We start from the raw sequence: 21615 nt of genomic DNA on the forward strand, positions 1-21615 counted from the left end.
AGTTTATTTAAAGCTGAAACCTTCAATTTAACAGACTGTTGGGTTTAGATTTCCAGAGCACCATAAGCAATGAAGTACTCTGACTTCTAGACTTAAAGAACTATACTGTTAAAAACTCATAACTTATCATTAGGCAATTTATGTTAACAAGCACTTAAGAGTGGCTCAGCATCAGCTTGCATAAATATTTAAGGAAGTAAGTTCTTAATAACCCTGGCCATTGTATCGTAAGTATCTAGTCTGTTAGAAAACTGTATTCAGTACAATGTTAGAACCTCTAGAAAAAAACAGAATTGAGAAACAAAGGCACTGGCTGAATTTCACTGAACCAAAACCATTTATGCCTAGAGCTATGTACATGCCAAACTTTAGGTTACTTAGAGATGAGGTAATACAATACTTAATACTTAACAGATTTTTACAGGGAAGAAAGAGTATTTCTTCTGGATAAGATCATATCCTGCTACATGATTCATTTTAAGAACTGGTTTAATAGCCAAAAGATGGATTCTTTAGAAACAGATGCCTGAAGAATTTTCTTCCTTATTATAGCTAACAGACATGAAAGTCTTCGAGCCTTCACTAGTCTTGAAATGTATTTTCTCTCAAGTAATTATTTCAAGACTACTAACAAACCTTTCAAAGACGCCACATCTACTTCTGTTTTGTTCTAAAGTTTCTTGCCTGAATTAAAACAGCAAGGTGGTCTTACATAAGTCGCTATTCTTGTTGCTTTTCTGACACTTGTTTTGGCTGTTGGGAAGCCTGTGATATCCAGGCAGAAAACTACCGACTTCGCTGCTGATTACTTCTCCACTCGTTTGATGTGCTACAGTGATGCACCAAGGAAGAAGAGAAGCACCCGAAGCAATGGAGGCAGACTGCAGGGGCACGTATAGCTGGATGAAAAGTGTGAGATAAGCTCAGCTGTACTGGGAATCCCCACCGTTTGCCTGTACGCTGCCAACCACCTGAAACGGGCAGACACTGGAACAGGCAAAGGGGCTGAACAAAGCAGGCAGGAGTGCATGGCCAAGCATTTTGGGAGGCTGGAACACCCTCCATGGCTTGGAATCACGGAATTCTCAGTTGGAAGGGATCTCTAGAGAACATCTAGTCCAACTCCCCTGCTAAAGCAGGATTGCCCAGAGCACATCACTCAGGACTGCATACAGGTGGGTCTTGAAGATCTCCAGAGAAGGGGACTCCACCACCTCCCTGGGCAGCCTATTCCAGGGCTCTGGCACTCTCACCGGAAAGAAGTTCTTCCTCATATTTGAATGGAACTTCCTATGTTCCAGCTTGTGCCCGTTGCCCCTCGTCCTATCGCTGGAAACCACGGAAAAGAGTCCGGCTCCATCCTCCTTCAACCCACCCTTTAGGTACTTGTAAACATAGATAAGGTCTCTCTTCAGCCTTCTCTTCTCCAGGCTAAAGAGCCCCAGCTCATTGAGCCTTTCCTCATTAAGGGAGGTGCTCCAATCCCTTAATCTTCTTAGTTGCCCTACGTTGGACTCTCCCCAGTAGTTCCCTGTCTCTCTTGAACTGGGCAGCCCAGAACTGGACACAGTATTCCAGTTGTGGCCTCACCAGTGCAGAGTAGAGGGGGAGAATGACCTCCCTCCACCTACTGGCCACACTCTTCCCTACGCAGCCCAGGATTCCATTGGCCCTCTTGGCAACAAGGGCACATTGCTGGCTCATGGGTAGTGTGCTATCCACCAGGACTCCCAGATCCTTCTCCTCAGTAGAACTTTCCAAAAGATCCACCCCTAACCTATATTGGTGCCTGGGGTTCTTCCTTTCAGGCGCAGGACCCTACACTTGCCCTTGCTGAACCTCATTAGGTTCTTCCCTGCCCAGCCACGGCACCGCAGCCTGGAAGGACAAGCAGCCTGCACAGCTGTGCTGGGTGCCAGGGTGAGCTCTCTAGGCATCTCGCCAGGCTCTGAGGCAGCACACATGACTGTACAGCTCTATTAATGAACTGCACAGAAGATTGGATATTTACATTAACGTTTTAGATTGCTTCTAATGTTAAAAGAAATGTCACAAGTAATATAGAATCATAGAATCATTCAGGTTGGAAAAGACCTTTGGGATCGAGTCCAACCATCAACCCTACTCTACAAAGTTCTTCCCTACACCATATCCCACAACACCACATCTAAACGGCTCTTAAACACAATCAGGGATGGTGACTCAACCACCTCCCTGGGCAGCCCGTTCCAGTGTCTGACCACTCCTTCTGTGAAAAATTTCTTTCTAATGTTCAGTCTAAACCTACCCTGTTGGAGCTTGAAGCCATTCCCTCTTGTTCTATTGCTAATTACCTGTGAGAAGAGACCAGCACCAACCTCTCTACAGTGTCCTTTCAAGTAGTTGTAGAGAGCGACGAGGTTTCCCCCTCAGGCCCCTCTTCCTCAAACTAAACAGTCCCAGCTCCTTCAACTGCTCTTCACAAGATTTATTCTCCAGGCCCTTCACCAGCTTCGTTGCCCTCCTCTGCACCCGCTCCAGCACCTTGATATCTCTCTTGGATTGAGGTGCCCAAAACTGGACACAATACTCCAGGTGTGGCCTCACCAGTGCTGAGTACAGGGGGACAATCACCTCCCTACTCCTGCTGGTCATGCTATTTCTAATACAAGCCAGGATGCCATTGGCTTTCTTGGCCACCTGGGCGCACTGCTGGCTCGTATTCATCCGCTTGTCAATTAGGACCCTCAGGTCCTTTTCTGCCAGTTTTAATTAAGTTTACTATGTATCTTCTATAGAGCATTGACTATTATAGGAGAGACTATGGAGATGACATGAAGGAGGCTCTGTTAGATGGAGATACACTTTTTTCACATTAGTTTTTTTCTACTACTAAGACGTCCTCTCTAAACGTTCAGTCTTCACAGTATTGCAAATACCAAAGGTCATTTCACTGGTTCAAGAAAGATTCAGAGTGACCCACTTCAGTATTACTCCCCCTACTAAGTGCTTATACAATCAATACATAATTTGTGTTTGAAGTTAAGTGGGCCTGATTTGGTTTAATCATTTCTCTATCTGTAAGCTACCACAGCTATCTGCAATTTACTTACAATGCAAATCAAAACATATTTTTCAGATAAGGTTTATTATTCACTAAGCTAAATGAGCTATTTTATTTTGTCAAGGTAACATCATTCTTTTAAGAGCAATCTCTTAAAAGTTCCGAACAGAGAAAGTGAAAGGTGAAAATGCTATTAAATATCTACTTGTTCATGCTCAGTCTCACTCTTCTCGTCTCTTCCTCCTAATGTCTACTGTTCCTAAACAGGAGGGTTAGGGAGACAAAGAACATAACGTCTTCACATATAATATGAACCCATACATAATCAGATAAAATTTCATTGTGGTAATCGGACCTACAACTCCTCCTTTCTATTAGCTGAAATCTTTTATTTTCAGTAATTTTGGGAAAAACATACATGATGCCTTAGAGCTTGAAGCACATGTACAGAGAACAACTTATTTTTTCTGTTAAGCTATTTCACGATGTTGTGCAATGCAAAGAATTAAATACTTAATATACTATCTACGTATTTAAAGGATCTTACGAGATAAAAGCTAAGATTTCAACCTTTTGTTTAAGATTACTCACTAAAAAGCTGTACAGGTACAAATTTAAAAATGATCCTAGTTAACTGTTAACCTTCTGAATGTCCTGGAGATTGCTGTAAGTTTCACTGTGTTTGACTGAGAAGCTCACAAAACATTAAAACATTAACATTAAAAGTGTCTGATCATTCTGCATTCCATTTTAAGCTTCTGCCAGCAACATGCATGGGAAACAGAAATGGCAGGAACAAGTTAACAGGAATGACTTGCACTAGCAATGCAAAATTCTTAAAGATTGCTTGCATTTTGGTAAGAAGTTTAATGTGCTTACTCTTCTGGAAAAAACTGTACCTTTTCTTTCTTTGGTACCTGTGCTTATGTGACTTTTCACTATTTTTTTTTTTTAACTTAAAATTTCTCAGCATTGCTGCCGTTCATTTAGCTCCAGTATAGCAGGAAAAAACAGAGTGCAGAATAGATCAAGTGACAGCAGCCATCGGCAATAACTTCTGTGCCATCAATAACGAGGAGCTTCTAAATTTTCAATTGATGAGGTCTTCCATTATAGATGCCATGGAGCCGACCCAAGGGACCACATTCAGAGAGAAAACAATTCTTACTGGATAGACAGCAGCAGACAATGCTCAAGTTTCTGAGAACACAAGCCTCCCAGCGATAACTTGCTTTTCATTGTCAACACACGGATACATAAAGGATAAGGCTCCAGATCAGGTAAGTATAAATTTGATGACAGCTTAATGATGAACAAGAATGGCTCCCCACAGGTTGCCCATGGGTATAACTGTTTAATTTAGCCAGAAACTACAGTTATGAATTTGAGACATATGACAGGTTTAAGCCAAAGACTACCACCAGTGGAGCTGCTTTTGTTGTTCAGCCAGGAGGGCGGGGGAAGACAAACATGCCTGCACATAGTATTTGTCATTGCACTTCTTTTGATGCCACTGGCTAAAGGACCTGGTCAGGTTTTTTTTCTTCTAGCCCCTTACACTCAAGGCATCCATACTCAGAACAGAACTTCAAAATTTGATCCAACATTATTAAATTAGTGAGACGTCTTCAATATAGGAAGAAATTACTTCAGTCAACTTACATTCTATTTTAAGGTACGCCCTTTCATTTAAATAAATCAAACTGAATATAAGAAAGAAATACATTGTGCCACTGTTTTGTCAATCCACAGTACCTTTTCACAGGCTCTGTCTGCACAAGTGCTGCATCTGTCATGGCTTTCATCCACAACTCCATTTCCTTCCCTGTATCTGTGCAGAAATAATAGGTCCTCATGTTTGGATGAGCTGCCTGATTGGAAATGACATGGTCATTGCAATAAAAATGTAAGATTCTGTAAAAGAAAAGAGGCAAATAACATTACTGTATACTCACGCTAATGTTTTCTATAATAAGATTTCTGCAAATAATATTATTAGAAAAAATACTGGAAGGAATACTTCAGTGTTCCTCTGTCACCACATTCATCTTTTCAAAATAATTGCCTATCATTTTCAATCAATCATAGCTGCTTCTTCATTAATACACTCAAAAAGCTCTTAAATTTCTTCAATCTATTAAAAACTATCTTGACTATCCAATAATGTCAATTAATATAATTATTATAAATAACATTTTGGCATAGATTTTTGCAGTCTGAATGATACAGTAAGTTTTAATTTGTACTCACCACAGTAAATAAATGATGTGCTGCTTAGCAGGCCAAAAGAAGAGCCAAAAGGAGCTCATAAAACAAAAAAAGAAAGTAAAAAAAAATATTTAGTAGAGTGATTTATATCATGATTAAAAAGATTAGCTGTGAAACACTCCTAACAAAGATTCATGTAATACTGCGATTTAAGTGATAATAAAACCTTAATTTTATTTCTATGTAAAGATACTTCATATCTAAATAACTAAAGAATTTTCATCAGTGGGGTAAGTGTAGCTGTGGATGCAGTTTACAATTCTAAAACATCACACATTATTTAAGATCCATAAACTCAAAAGCAAAGACTAATAATAAGCGATATTAATCCATTTTCTTATTCTAGTAACTACATCTATATTTACATCAAGCTAAATACTTGAATCCTTGCCACTGTATTATGCAAAAATCACTCTCGGAAGCTGTTTGTCAATCCTGTTTTGCATAAAAACTCAGTAAAATGAGTTCTGATCACTAGGCTATCGTGCTTTCAGACATGAAATTAAACTGAAAAACCAATTCCCTTACCTTAAAGGCGTATTTGCGGTTAATGTGGTCCTCAGGAGAAAGCACAGATATCTGAAAACTAGGTAGAAGTATGCTACCTAGTATTCCTTCTTCTTTCTCATCTGTGAATGTATAATCTTTGATTAGAGACACAAAGTGTTTTGACACATAACACTTGTATTCAGGCCATTCCGTGAAACCGTACTTAACAACACAAGACCAGCAACAAGAAGTTTACCCGGGAAGAAAATGGGTTAGAGAATCAGGAAGGCAGACTGATTTGTTCCGTAGGTGTCTGTACACAGTCTCAGAGGTGTGCAGTCCACGAGAGCAACTGTGCAGCCCCTCTCTGCCCACACATGCCACAGAACAGCTATCACACAAGCATGCACCCCCAAAAACCTGCTAAGCACTGTGAAAACCAGTCCATTTGAATAAGGCCACCTTCAACTTTTCCCTAAGATGGACAAGCATAAGAAACCCTCCTGAGAGTGCCAGCTCTGTAAGCTAAACCACATGTGCTACCTTACAGAATCTGCTACCTTATGGAAAACACCACAAATAGCTTCACCTAGAGTTTTTCTGGGTGATCAGTGCTTACCTGCATATGACTTTAAAGCTGAAAAGTAGAAGGAAATCAGCCCTCTAATTCAGTGACAAGAATAATACCTACGATCTATCACCTGCTCAGTGAAAATTGCAAATACCCATGAGAGCGGAAGTATTTTAAAATACCATTTATTGTTGTTGGTCTTTGAGAAAATTTGCACATTCCTCTTCTGATACTGTGCACATTAAGCTACAAGACTGTTATAATTCCCATTAACTGTTTACACTCAATTATGTTCTATTTGTAAGAACACATGTGTTTCAGATCATTTGTAAAAAACAAACAAAAATTCCACAAACCAAAGAGCCCTTTTCAAGAACATAGTTTTTTTGCAAAATTTTAGAACAATTTGTTACAATAATAAACTGACATTTTAATTGGAAGGAACAACCAGCTCTTAAATCCAATTATACTTTAATAAAGGAATAATTGGATGCAACTCACAAAGGCAATCTTAATTGTAGTTCAGCTAGAGAACTTATATCTGCAACCAGTATCTTAAGAGACTGTCCCCCATAACGCTTCTCTTGGTTGAAGATACTGCCCATAGCAAATGACTATGTATCTATGAAATTAAGATGAAAACATAGATATTCCAAAGTTTCAAGCATGGAGTATTAATACTGTTGCAATTAAAATACAGGTGAACAGCACAAAAGGACTACCTCTTATACATAGATTTAAGAATCTTTTCCTGGTTCTCGTTTAGTCACTAAATTCTGAAAACCCACTACTTTCATTTAAGGTATTCACATGGGGAAAGCTCTGCCCCACGTAATTTTAGAATTTCATGACATGCTAGATGTAAAAATTATGCTTTCTCGGATAGTTATTTAATTAGAGAACTCAGCATAAAATTATTTTGATTAAAAGGCAGAAGAGTGAATGGAGTGAATTTACTTTCAGGTACCGAACTATACTCATAAGTATGCCTGAAAACATCCCACCTTTCCCTCTCAAATATTTACTCCTTGCTAGCCACACACACAAAAACAATCTGCTTTTTTTCCCCTGTCACAGAATGCATGGCAAATGTTGGGGTTTACTTTATTGGGACTGCTGTTTTGGCGAAAAAATTCCCTTCTTCTGCCAGATTATACTTTGACTTATTACTGAGTAAGTCACACCCACTAGTGCCATATAAAAGCATTAAGCATTTTTGTTCCACTGAACAGCTGCACGTCTGGAGGACTTTGGTCTTTGTTAAAGACATACTGCTACATTCCATTTCCAGATTTTAAAAATCTGTTTCCCATCAGACTAGCTTTTATCTGCACATTACACTGCCCCATACCCATCTTTACTTGTATGTTGTGTATGAATAATACAACAGAAAAAATAGCAGATCTTCTGTCCAGCTCTAAGAACTTTTACTTCTTACAACAATAACCTTCCAATATGAAAGGGGGCAGTCTTTTATCCCCATGTGAAACAGAGTATTCTCTAAGCTCTGAAAAAAACCCCAATGAAATAATTTTTCTTTTCATCTATGATTCAGATTTAAGCTGCTAACATTGTAACACAATTATAAAAGTTCAGTAAGATTTACTAACAAAACCCCAAAACAAACCCCAAAAAAACCCAACTACAATCCTGCAACCAGAAACAGTTTGCAATCTGGGAGTAAGTGCATCCCCCCCTTATGTTTTTTCAATATTTGAGATAGAATTAACAAAAACACAAAAGCACAGCATTTAGAGTGCAAGTTTTTTTGTATTTCAGTAGCCATTTCTAATACCTTTAAGACTATCACTATATTTGTTTAATTACAGTTCATCAGCTTTAACTGCTTTCTAGTAAGTGATAGCTAAAAGCTATCTGCTTATATTTCAGCTTATTTGGCTCACTAACATGTAGAAATCAAAAATTAAGATTATAGAGCTGTTTGGATTTATTTGTTGTTGGTTTTGCTTACTGCTTCGTTTTATTTTGAAATACTTCATGTGCAGTGATTTAACTCAATTTAATCTGTTCTTAAGGCAGCTACAAAGCAGCATTTTCTTTAGAATCTTTGGAAGAGAGAGCCTGAAGACTTGTTTAAAATAAGAAAACCCAGTAAGAAAGCACAGAGTATATAACGATGACTTAACTAAATGCAGTGTAATTGTCTCACAATTGATACCTCCATGGTTGAAATTATAGCCTAATTTTGACTCAGCAGTGGTTTATCCACTTATATGTACTTCCTGGGGTAAAGAAACAAAGCCTAATGATCATATTTCAATAATTCAGAATTTGTTAACTAAAACAGTTACAAAGACAGAACTTTTATGTTTCACGACCTGACTCATCTTGATTAGATTAGAACCATGCTGAACTTCTAACAGAACAGCATTTTAAATTCATCAGTCACTGCTTTCAGCATCACTAGCATCAACACCGCTTCTACCAATTCTAAAGTCTCACCCTAAACCGAAACTCTTTCCTACCCTTCATTCACAGTTAAGGCTGCAGAGTGCCTTAACTGTTTACTTTCCTCTATTTTGCCATGCTTTACAATCTTCTTTGCTCTTCACCTTTAAACTATTATGGTTGTACACCTTATTTCAGGATTGAGTATGTTTCCATATGCACAAATCCCATTTGCTTATCCCCTCAGGAGCACTACAGTTAATAATCTAGAATGGTGAAGGAATCAGTTTCCTAACATATGTATCTCCACTAGAATTGTAAACGGCTAATTTTTTTCCCATGTAAAATAATCCTTATGTAGCTACACAAGGGTACTAATAGATTTCTTTGTTCGAAATATAACAAAGGCTTACACTCATATGGAATTGTAGTACAACATTTCACTTTATAAGTATTCACGAACACTGATTAGATTCCCAAAAGGCATATATATCCTCTTTATCATTCCAAAGGCAGAATTTCAGCTCCTCTGCACTATCCCTCTCCGATCCCCATTTCAGTTACTTAATTTGCATTAAAAAAAAAAAATAAATTCAGACTTAACCTGGCATATTTAGTTCCTAGCAACAGAAGCAGTGAGAATAGTAAAATCCAGAATTTAATAAAAGAGGTGGCTGTGAATGGGTTTGCCCTTTCAGCATACCTGACAGGCAGGAAGCAATTACGTGAAATTGGTAATTAAGAAAGAAAGAAAGAGAGAAAAAAAAAAAAAAAAGGATAAAAGTAGCAGACCTGGATATTGACAGCTATACAACTATTTGAATCCATTAAGTTAAGTACTAGTTTCTTATTTCCTGCATTCGACTGGTGTGTCAAAACGTATCTGCTTCCAGTAAAATTAGCTCTCCTGAGCGGAACTTACCTCTGTAATAGAAGAGACACAGATCTGAGAGCACAAACCACCTTTTCTTCCACAACTTCATTCCAGTACTATCCTGTATTAATCAAAGTGATCAAGTAAGAACTTTGAGACTGTTAATAGTGATAGTTCATAAAGTAAAATGGGTACTATGTAACTGTGGTGGTGTGCTAATAGTTTATTTTCTTGGCTAAGATATTTTAAGTATCTTTGACTTCTCATCACAGACTTGAGACTGTAAAGACCACAACCCAGGAAACCTGAAGTTAATAGGAATCAAGAATAAATAAGAGCCCATTATTTTAGCATGCTAGATGACTACAATCTACAGTTAAATGGAAAAATGTATACTTTTTTTTTAAAAAAGGATAAGAGCAAGGTAATACTTGGGGTACATCCTCCTTTGTTTTCTGAAGAAACTCTCTGTTGAACTTCATCTTCTACTACCACTCGTACATCTCGAGCAAATTTCTTCCCCAAATAAAGTTTATTCCTAAAGCAATTTCATTTTCTTTTATGCTTATAACCAATTTACACTGCACAACTCAGAATGAAAGACTGCCACCACTACTGCAGTGTAAATAATCCAAAGCATTGCAGTGCGCACATCCTAGTAGGATCAGATTTAATAAATATGTTAATCTGTTCCAAGAAAAAAGGTATGTGTGAATTATCAATATTCCTGTAGTAAATAGGTTTTGTGACAACCAAGAAGAGTGATTCTATAATGAAAAACTGTGGAGTGGTGTGGGTTTGGTTTGGGGGTTGTTTTGAGGTTTTTTTGAGAGACGTCAGCATAATTCTTAGACTAATATTTCAAGCTCTGCTCTTTTGGGGTTGGGGAAAATGAGCTCAACGAGGAAGAAGAAAGGGTAAAGCAAGCATTAACTAGGAAATATTATTCAGAAAAAGTTTTAAAAATCCTTCGCCACAAACATTTTCATAAATACAATAACTAAATACTTTATAGCACCTTTCTTCTGAGGACTTTCTGAGGACTACAAAGATAATTAGGGGCCTGGAGCATCTCTCTTATGAGGAAAGGCTGAGGGACTTGGGTCTTTTTAGTCTGGAGAAGAGAAGGCTGAGGGGGCATCTGATCAACACCTATAAATACTTAAAGAGTGGGTGTCAAGAGGATGGGGACAGTCTTTTTTCAGTGGTGTCCAGTGACAGGACAAGAGCAAATAGGCACAAACTTGAATGTAAGAAGTTCCATCTAAACACGAGGAGGAACTTCTTTACTTTGAGGGTGGCGGAGCCCTGGAACAGGCTGCCCAGAGAGGTGGTGGAGTCTCCATCTCTGGAGACATTCAAAACCTGCCTGGGCATGTTCCTGTGCAACCTGCTCTAGGAGGACCTGCTTTGGCAGGGGGTTGGACTAGATGATCTCCAGAGGTGCCTTCCAACCCCATACCACTCTGCGATTCTGTGACCTCAAAGTGGTTTAACGAACACTAATGAAGTCTGGAAGCACTGCCCATAGCAGTCAGCTCCTGTTTCACAGACGGAAAGGCAGACACAGGGAGGGGAGACTGCTTTCCTCACCCAACTGACAAGGTCAGTGACTCAAGTAGCGGATTAGGATGCGGACCCTTGGCCCAAAGGACACTGGCCATAAAAATCAAACATACGATGTGAAAATACCCAAACTTTTCCAGTATAAAGGATTATCACAAACTCTCAGATGGCTTTCTGAAGAGGCTGTTATTACACAAAGTTGCATTTACCCCAACGCTCAGAAACACCAACAGGTTTCTACACAACCACATGTAAAATTCTGCCAGCAATGAGATGTGCTAGGAATGATGCATAGATTCATAGATTGGTCCAGGCTGGAAGGGACCTCCAAAGGTCATCTAGTCCGACCTCCCTGCAGTCAGCAGGGACACCCCCAACTAGACCAGGTTGCCCAGGGCCTCGTCGAGCCTCACCTTGAATATCTCAAGGGAAGGGGCCTCAACCACCTCCCTGGGCAACCTCTTCCAGTGTTCCACCACCCTCAGAGTAAAGAACTTTTTCCTAATATCCAATCTTAATCTCCCCTTCTTCGACTTAAAACCATTGCCCCTCGTCCTGTCACTGCAGGCCTTTGTAAACAGACCCTCCCCAGCCTTCCTGTAGGCCCCCCTCAGGTACTGGAAGGCCGCTATGAGGTCTCCCCAGAGCCTCCTCTTCTCCAGGCTGAACAACCCCAGCTCCCTCAGCCTGTCCTCACAGCAGAGATGCTCCAACCCCCTGATCATTTTGGTGGCCTTCCTCTGGACCCGCTCCATCAGGTCCATGTCCTTCTTATATTGAGGGCTCCAGACCTGCACACAGCACTCCAGGTGAGGTCTCACCAGAGCAAAGTGGCAGAATCCCCTCTCTGGATCTGCTGGCAACACTTCTTTTGATGCAGCCCAGGATGTCATCGGCCTTCTGGGCTGCGAGAGCACATTGCCTGCTCATGTCCAGCTTCTTTTCCATCAGCACCCCCCAAGTCCCTTTCCTCAGGGCTGCTGGTCTTTTGGCCTTCTTCAGACACAGCAGGGAGGCACACAAAATGATTGTGCGGGTCTCGTATTTTAAATTCTTTTCTCCTTTAAAGGACATCCTTTCTGTATCAGTGGATTTACTCGTCATTGTTTGCTCTTGATTGCAATTACGTCACAAAACAGTGACAGTATGTTCACAGTAAACACCTTCCAAAAAAAGAGTTGAAACTGGACTTAAAAATTAGTAGAAAAATTAGAGAAGAATGGCATTACATGCAACGAAACAGCACACCCCAAGTCAAAAAAAGACTTGCTGTTGTCTGTGAATACCTGAACATATTAAGGAAGTTATCTTACTATCAAAAAGAAGCCTGCACAAGTTTTCACTGTAAATTTTTAAAGATAGTATCTGTTGGTAAAACTCTTGACTAAATTGGTTTTCAATTACTACTAAAACATGGAAAGATACAGCAACCCGTTTTCTTACCAAAAAAAAACCAAAAAAAACAACCCAACCAAAAAAACCCACAGCACTTAAATAATTTCACACATAAATCCTGTCCAACAGTATGCATTTTGACAGTGAGGTGGATTGAAAACTGGTTGAACTACCTGCCCCAGAGGGTGGTGATCAGTGGCATCAGTAGCAGCCAGCTGCTAGTGGTCTTACCCCAGAGGCTGACACTGTGGCCAAGATTATTTAACAACTTCATTAATGACCTGCACACTGGGACAGAGTGCACCCTGAGCAGATTTGTAGATAATACAAACTATGAGGAGTGGCTAATACACCAGATGGTTGTGCTGTCATTCAGAGGGACTTCAACAGGCTAGGAAATTAGGAATAGGAGAATCTCCTGAAGTTCAACAAAGGGAAACTCTCAGTCCTCCATCTGGACAGGAATAACCCCATGCACCACTACACACTGAGGCTGATCAGCTGAAAAGAAGCTCTGTGGAGAAGGACCTAGGGGGTCCTGATGAACAACAAGCTGATCACGAGCCAGCAATGCACCCTCATGGCAAAGAATGCCAACAGCATCCTGGACTGCATCAGCAGTGTTGGCAACAGATGGAGGGAGGACATCCTTCCTGTCTACTCAGTGTTACTGAGGTCTAGGTGGAGCGCTGGGTTCGGTGCTCAGCTCATCAGTGCAAGAGAGACATGGACATACTGGAGAGAATCCAGCAAAGGGCCACAAAGATGATTAAGGAATTGGAGCATCTTTCATATGAAGAGAGGCTGAGAGAGCTGGGACTGTTCAGTCTGGAGAAAGGGCAGCTCAGGGGGCACCTTATCAATGTGCACAAATACCTGAAGACTGTAAAGAAGATGGAGCCAAACTCTTCTCAGTGCTGCCCCGTGACAGGACAAGAAGCAATGGGCACAAATTAAAAAACATGAAATTCCACCTGAGCAGTGGTAAAACTGTTTTACTGTGAAAGTGATCAAACACTGGCACAGGTTGTGGTGCAGCTTCCATCTGTGAAGATATCCAAAACCTGACTGAACACAGCCCTGGAGAACCTGCTCTAGCTGAGCCTGCTTGAGCAGGGAAGGGTGTGCTAGGTGATCAAGAGGTCCCTTCCAACCATTACAATTCTGTGATTCTGTAGTCTTAAAAAATAGCTACTGGTTCTTCATTAATAAAATAACACAACTGTACACTAAAATGGAGTTGGTAATACAAACAAAGAGTATAATTTTTAGGAAAGCAACATCTTTATAATACTTTATATGCTGAATATCCACGGTTTAACATGAAACAAAGACATAAACCAGCAAGAATGTTTAGAGCATTCCAGAAAATTGGCTCAGGTACATAATCATACCTTTTCATACATGTAAAACTCACTACAAAGGACCTCAGAATGAAAAGCCAGATCATCACAAATCTAACTTATACAGAGGCAGGCAGCAAAGTATCAGCAAACTTATGTTTTTCTTATAGGGGGAGATTTTTATATTCACATGTATGGCAATAACAACTTACATAACAGATACTTATGTGCACAACCACCTGTGCTATAATTCAGACTTCATATTTCAATCAAGTTAATCGATTGTCTGTTTTAATTAGAAAATATTAGTTCAGGAATAGAGTGACTTTTTTTTTTTCAAGCTAAAAAGTTTAACAGCCCCAAAACAAACAAACAAACAAAAATATCTCTCCTTTGTGACTTCTCACTCTCAACATCGAATGAGAGTAGAGGCCACAGGAGTATGTAAAGATGGAAAAATTTTCTACTAAACAAATACTTCTAGATCTTTTAACTTGATAGTAATTTTTTAAAACTGCCCATCAACAGCACCCAGAAAAGCTATGTGGGTCTCACTAGTCTACCAGAATAGGGACAGTGATCGACGATGTAGATTCAAAACTACATATACACATTTGCCTCAGCTGAGTTTAAATGACAAGTTCTTACAGGGTTCTTGGTGTATTTATAAAACATATTCCTAAAATGGCCTAAACAGTTTTGTTGGACAATTTTTTGATCAAACTACTCTACTCTGACCTCCACAGAGCAAGAAAGTGCAAGTGGTCTGGTACTGCAGAAAGCAAATTTACAGCGGGCTAGGTACACTGTCACTAAATACCAAAGGGCACATACTTCAGATTAGCTTACTTCTCTGGTTTTAAGATGATTACCTTTGAGTTAAGAAAACAAGCATTCCTTTCTCTTTTCATATGTGAAAAAAAATTGCTTGATTTCCAATTTTGTATTGAAAATATTTGCTTAGTTTTTTAAAAAAATTAAGAGGTATAGCCTAACAAAAGAAACTTCAGAGTTTAAAAAAACAATATGCTGGGCCATACATCCTTGTCCCATCATCTCAGCATGCCTAAAAATAATTCAGCTATTTACTACCAATATCCGCCTAGATTTTTCAAGGCCTCTGTATATTTCAGAGAGAAATATATTCTGTATTTATATATTCTGTGTATGCCCTTACTCATTTGTATCAGAATGTTAACCAATAAGTAGCTTATTAACTAAAATACTGTGTGTCAGTTCCTCACAGTTTATAGTTTCACTCTGGTATTGCTGTTGTTGCATTTTATGCAAATGGCTGTCTTTTGCACATTATATACCTTACAAAAAAAAGGCAAAACAAAAGAAGGGGGTGAAGAGGGGAAGAGTACCTGTTTGTAGAGCCAGCCACGTCTGACAACTGGTGCATTAGGGTTTCTCTTTATTGAGTTTGATCTCTTTCCGAAATTATGAACCTTCTTTGAAGATCGTGATGTCTAAATTGAATTGAACAGGTTAAAACAAACATGACATCATCTGTTGAAAAAATCGTAACACATTTTCTTTTCTTTAAGATCTTTTTCCTAAATGTGTTCCTCTGGGGGATTGCAGAACACAAACTGTATTCCTTTTTTAGATAAATAATTATTATGACGGTTCTGCTGGCTTCAGCGTTTCTTTCTTTTTATTCTGCAGAGAATTTAAAGACAAATCCCAAGACAAATCCTTAAAGTTTTGTTGTTTGTGGTTTTTTTTTTTTTTTTAACAAGAAACCCCAACCATATACATATCCGACCTTCTTATAAGGTAAGTATATAGCATAACAAGCTGTACAAAGAGAAATACAACTATTAATTATGAAAAATTACATTACCTGGGCAAGAAAATTCTATACTTTTCTGCTTCCAACACTGGCCTAATACATGAAAACGTGTTCAGATTTCAGCAAAATGTAACTAGCCCTTCCCTAACACATAGTAAATTTTTTAATTCTTTCTTCCCTCTCAAGAACCCTCCACTTTATGATCTCTTAGCTGGTTTGAATATTCATTATTTTACCTGCTCGCACAAAGGCCTACTTTGAAACTTTTGCTCTTAAACTCCAGCATTTGTATCTGCTGTTGCTTATATCTTTTACAGGCTTACAGCTATGCAATGATCACAGACGATTAAGAGAAGTAGGATAAATAACCGATTTTAGATTTTATCCTCCTTCTACTCGAATAACCAAAAGAAATTGGAAAATGCATAAAGGAACATGCAATGCTTTGCCAATTCACACTTCATTCTTTTCAGCCTACGTTTAGTGAGTTTGTTCTGCAACTAAATGAGCTGAATGTTTACTTGTGCATTACATTCTGTAAGAATTAGTGCCTCAGAGACCATGCGATGTGATACAGTGAAGTATCCCACTCTGCAAAAGAAGTTCAAGTAAGATTTTTAAGTTGTGTTCATGGATCTGCTCTAAATCCACTGTTTGAATTGAGACAATATAATCCTGTCCTTCAGCTTCCCCCCTCTACTACTGAGACTAATCATAAGGTTATGCAAAGTTCCTAAAGGAGGAAGGCTAAACAAACACTTGGGTTTTGTTGCAAATTAAGAGTATGGGGTTTCTCTATGGAAATTCTCTCAACAACGCATCACAGAACTGAGTTGGGTTTTATACACGCCTCAGAGAGAATTCCACAGTAAGTTAAAAATCATAAACTGAAAATTGCAATTTAAAATGACGTGCAGCTTTTGTCAACAAAGCCATTAACTGAAGAACAGAACATAGCTTAGCCAAAAAAGAATAACATTACAAAAGCTATGCGTGTTTGTCTTGAGCCTACAATGCAATAAAACAAGGTCCTTTTGTATTTCTTTTTTGAAAGAATCAGGAGGGAATATAAAAACAGAGTACTTTTCATTTCCCTTGGAGATACAGAAATTTGACTCAACTCTGTTTAAAGCAAGATAGAGCAAGCAATTGAAAACCTAACTACAAAAAAAAAGAGAAAAAAATCTTTCACATTTTCATCTGAAAAATTCTACCAGTGCAAACCGGACAAAGGTTTGTAAGAAGCCAAGAGAATTGTGACACTCAGCTGTAAGAAAGGAGTATACAAGAACCTATAACAATCCAGAGCACATTATAAAATTAACTCTACACCCATCTCAGCTAACGTGTATGGCTACTACGTTGGCATACCACACAAGAGCTATGCCAAGATTTTGATCAAAAGTAATTTATAGCACTCATACCTGCTCTAATGTTAGGTATTAAAGGTTCAAAACCTCTCAAGAGCGTTCCCAGACCTTCTATGCTTGTACAATGACTAAACATATTAAGGATGCTTCTGAAAACACAACTAGCCACAAGTACTACTAATGTCAAGTCTACTAAAAAATTCAAATAAAATAAATAGATGTCTTTTAGGTCTGATAACAAACCGTATTGACTCCAACTTCTCAAAGTTTCAATGGGTTAGTTATACATCTTGCCAACTGTGAATACAAACTTCCATTAATTAAACAGAGCATCACAAGTGATTTCTAATTTTAGTTAATACAGAGAACACTTTGGATGACTCACGATTATTTTACCACACTGCATAAAGAGAATAACTCTTAACAACAAATTCTGAGCCTCGAGAAAATGACTATTTTAGGATATTGAAATATAGTAGGTGTATGTATAAATTAATTATGAGTTCTCAAACTTTTTAGATCACCTCCTCTTCTTGTTATGTCTGAGATCCCTGGCCATCCCATGTTCTCACACGCACACATCTACTGTATCTCAAACTGGGGAAATTGGAAGAAAGGAAAAGAAAATAAGAACTGAAGGCTTAAAATACTTTTTACCCCACAGCACTGAAAATACAGGACATATTGCACAGCTCCCCATTCCGGAGAAGGCAAAGAGAAAAGGAGGACAGTAAATGAAGGGTCCAACTACTAATCATTTGCTGGAAGGTGTAGAAGGTAACAGAACCAGCAAGCTTATAGTCACATCTGGTACCATCTGACCCGTTCTAAGGAATGGACTCAGCAACTGCGATGCCTCCAAAACCAGAACCTATGGGAGGGACCCTGTACAGTTCCAGTACTGAGAAAGAAGCCGGGAGGTTCACCCAGTGACATTCACTCTTTCCTAAACCCAAAGAAAACAAACACTGGCAGGGTTTTGAACTTTGGCCAACAGACCAGTCAGTGGCTGGGGCTGCACACTTCGCTTTGCAAACTGCTCTTCTCTCTGCTTAGCTGGTGGAGGACATAGAATTTACGTGAAGCTTCTTCCCCAGTTTAAGAACTAGTAAAAAAGTAATGAACTAACGCTAAACTTATGGTATCTATATTCGAAAAACATGGGTTGAGAGCCTTGCCGGTAAGGAAATTTTCTCCATGTGAACTCAAAGACAGGAAACCTAAATCTTTGTTACTTTCAACTTCTGTTTAAAAATATGTTTCCAGTCTTCAAGGCTTACATTATCTTCCAAACCACAAACCAACATGATGCTGCCTTCTGGATTTTGTAGGCAATTTCAGTGCCTTCCAATGTTGCCGTTTTCCATGAGCTGAGTGGGTTTCTGCCTCAGCATTTTAGCTTGCCCAGGAGGTTGCTCTTGAAACAAATATCCCAGTCATCCACTCTTACTGTGCTTTGGTTTGCACAGTAGAGCAAACTGGATTTATTTTAGATAAGACTAAAATGTAAGATGTACAAGGAGAACTACTGGACTAGCCTGAATATAAACCATGAAAACGCAGTACAGATGTTTGGCTCAGAGCACAAACACTGCCCTTCACATTGCTGCTGGTGGCTAATGTATCTCATGACTATTACTCCAAAATTTCTGGCTAAACTGAATCCTGAGAAGGCATGCACAACTCTCTCTAAACTAGCCATTTAAAGCTAGACTTAACAGGCTTAAGTGCTGTATGAAATGTCTATAAACAAACTGATGAATATTTATAAAGAATGCAATATGTCCTAGCTGTAATGGAGACAGGAGGAGCTCTGCAGCAGCTCCCCTGGGCTGACACTCCATTCCACTTACCATGAGAAAGTTGTTAGCCTTATTCTGCTGGTAACCAGGACAGCAATGAGATCAGCTGTGGAGGGTGACTGGTAGTATGACTGATTTTACACATTAAAAAGCTGATTCCCTGAACGCATTTCAGAACATACAACCGTATTTGTCAAGGTAGTGATTTTAACAGCGGGGGAAAAAAACAAAACAAAACAAAACAAAACGACAACTACAAAAACAACTTCTTAATTTTAAAAACAGGGTTGAAAAAGTATAGCTCTGTAGCCATCTCAAACCTATGTAGATTTTTTTCACCGTCAGAGATGTGTACTAGTGGCTTTAAGTTTAGAAATACACTTCAAGCTAATAGGGAAGGAGCAGCACTTAACAGAGCTGCAGTGTGTTATTTGGCCAGCATGAGGTACATAGTGGGATTAGAAATAAGACTTACTGGGGAGAGACTGATTTTTGTCTCACCTCATATTAGCCTCTAGACAGCAGGGGCATTAGACTCCAGCGAGTCTTTCTGCCACAAACAGAAACTCCTCCAAGTTCCGTATCTATTCGGGATCAATGAACATTAATGAAAGGGAGAACTTATTTCTATACCCCTCAGCTGTCTGAAACTTTAGTTGTACCACAAACTTTTCTTCCATTCCTCATTACTACCCAATATTAGGTGTGTTCATGAGCTACCTCTGAAAACAGAAAGACCTAAAAAGTAGGTTTGGCAACCACATGAAGCACCAGTCTGCTCTGTAATTTACTTTCCTCACCAGTATTTTACTTCTGTCTTATTGTGCTGCAACACACAGAGCCTCTACATATTATATTCAAAGGTTGATAAGATGGTTAAGGATTTAAGGTTCTACTGTTGGGAGATACAATAAAAACTAAGAAGAAAATCAGTTTTTGTATCCAGCTACAACCAGTGGACAATTTCTATATAATTATCTTTAAAACAGATTCAACTAATTAGCCTTAAATAACCACCAGAAAACACTGACTAATATTAGCTGTGGTTCTATTTTGCAAGCATTCATCTCCTGAAAACAAAACTTTTAAAACGGTGTTGCAGTAATTCAGAAAAATTTACATTTGAAAACGGATGTGCAGTAACTGTACATACAATCATAGTAATCATATCAATATTTTAAGAGCATTTCAACAACTAGAACAGACGGAAGGAATGAGAAGTAGAACAAAAGTCTATTTTTCCAAAATATTGTAATTTCCACAGGAAGCTAAAGTGTCATTAATCAATGAAAGTAACAAAATTACAATAACTGGACCATAGTACTCTCAATTTCCTTCCAGAGCATTATGAAACAAACATGCTAAAGGCCATTCTAAACTTCTCTTTTGAAAGCAGAGTGGAAAAAAATATGATTGTAGAACAGGTGCTCCTAAACTGTCATTTCTTTCCTACATTTACCCTGAGAGTGCTTCCTAGCTCGTTCATACTCTGTGCCACTATTGCAACCTACATCACTATTACAACTCTAACAATGTGATATCTTGGGGTATTTTGTTTGCTTGGTTGTTTTAGGGCTTAGGTGGTTTTGGTTGTTTGGAGGGTTTTTTTTTTGTTTTGTTGTAAATTGGCTTTCCTGTGTGGACTTATACATATGAAAGTTGAAATGATGGATTTTGTTACTGTTTATAATTTGTCTGTGACTTTTTTTCACGCCCAGAAACAGGGATAGACTAAGACACTTTTCTCATCAAATAATTGTTTTCTAATGTAGGTCAAAGATTCTGCCTGCCTAATGACACATTTAGAACAACAAAAAAATGTTTCCAAATGCACTTAAAAGAAACCTTACTATGTTTGCTACCACAAGGAAAATAATTTATTTTAATTCAAGTTGTTGAAATTAAGGAATTTGCACAGTTAAAACACATTGCAAAGTTCATTTTTCTCTTGCAGGCTGGATTAATCTGCTGAAAAGTACTTCTCAGGGCTAAAGTTTTCAACGACCAGCAAAAGTATGGGGCTTTTTCCCTCATTTAAATATTAATTGCTGGGTAGAAAAGATTACGGAGCTCTTGTCCGTCATCACTGATCAAACTGTTACCTTGGTGTCCTAGCAAACTTAAGGAAATTCCTAATTTTGTAGAAAGTGCATTTTGCTTTTATGGAAGTGTCCAAGAATGGAAAAAATGCATGCAATAGCCTCACCAGATGTATCCAACAAACTTACTGTAGGTGTAATTCAATCCCTCACCTTGATAAACATCTGGGCATTTACTTTCATCTTCTGAGAAGTTGAGTGAATGAAGAAAATGGGACACAAATTCAGGTGGCCTAGGAATCTCCAGGACTTTTCCCAGGAATTTTTTCCCAGGAAACCAGGACTTCTACTTTTGGTCCAATGACAACAAATGATGTCGTCTGCCCTTTTATTTGACCACAAGGTCACCTTCCATCTCCCCTGTAACTACTTATACATAATTACAATTCTCTCTATTTTACCTGGAGAAATATAGCCAATTGTTTGTGATGGAGCAATTTCCGTAACAACGCTTACCCAGATGTCTGACCAGTCACTCAAGATTTTGCTCATTCAAGGTCAGATTCTGTAAACAATTTAAGTATGTGCAAGTCATAAGATCTGAGATACCCGATAAAAATTACAGCTTCGGTGATAACTTGTTTCAGA

At 38.7% G+C, this 21615-nt stretch overlaps 1 protein-coding gene across 2 annotated transcripts in view; it reads right to left on the reverse strand.

The window, feature by feature from the left end:
* The window catches only part of PLEKHA5 (pleckstrin homology domain containing A5), a 183368-nt gene that overhangs the window by 51589 nt on the left and 110164 nt on the right, over positions 1 to 21615 (reverse strand). For both annotated transcript variants that reach the window (XM_074168058.1, XM_074168059.1), the window contains exons 6-9: positions 15326 to 15430; positions 9703 to 9775; positions 5840 to 5940; positions 4799 to 4914 (exon numbers count right to left, since the gene is read on the reverse strand). In XM_074168058.1, the coding sequence (XP_074024159.1) occupies positions 4799 to 4914; positions 5840 to 5940; positions 9703 to 9775; positions 15326 to 15430 (395 nt within the window). The remainder of the gene's footprint in view (positions 1 to 4798; positions 4915 to 5839; positions 5941 to 9702; positions 9776 to 15325; positions 15431 to 21615) is intronic.

The sequence above is a fragment of the Numenius arquata genome, chromosome 2, assembly GCF_964106895.1.
Source record: "Numenius arquata chromosome 2, bNumArq3.hap1.1, whole genome shotgun sequence".
Classification (NCBI taxonomy): domain Eukaryota; kingdom Metazoa; phylum Chordata; class Aves; order Charadriiformes; family Scolopacidae; genus Numenius; species Numenius arquata.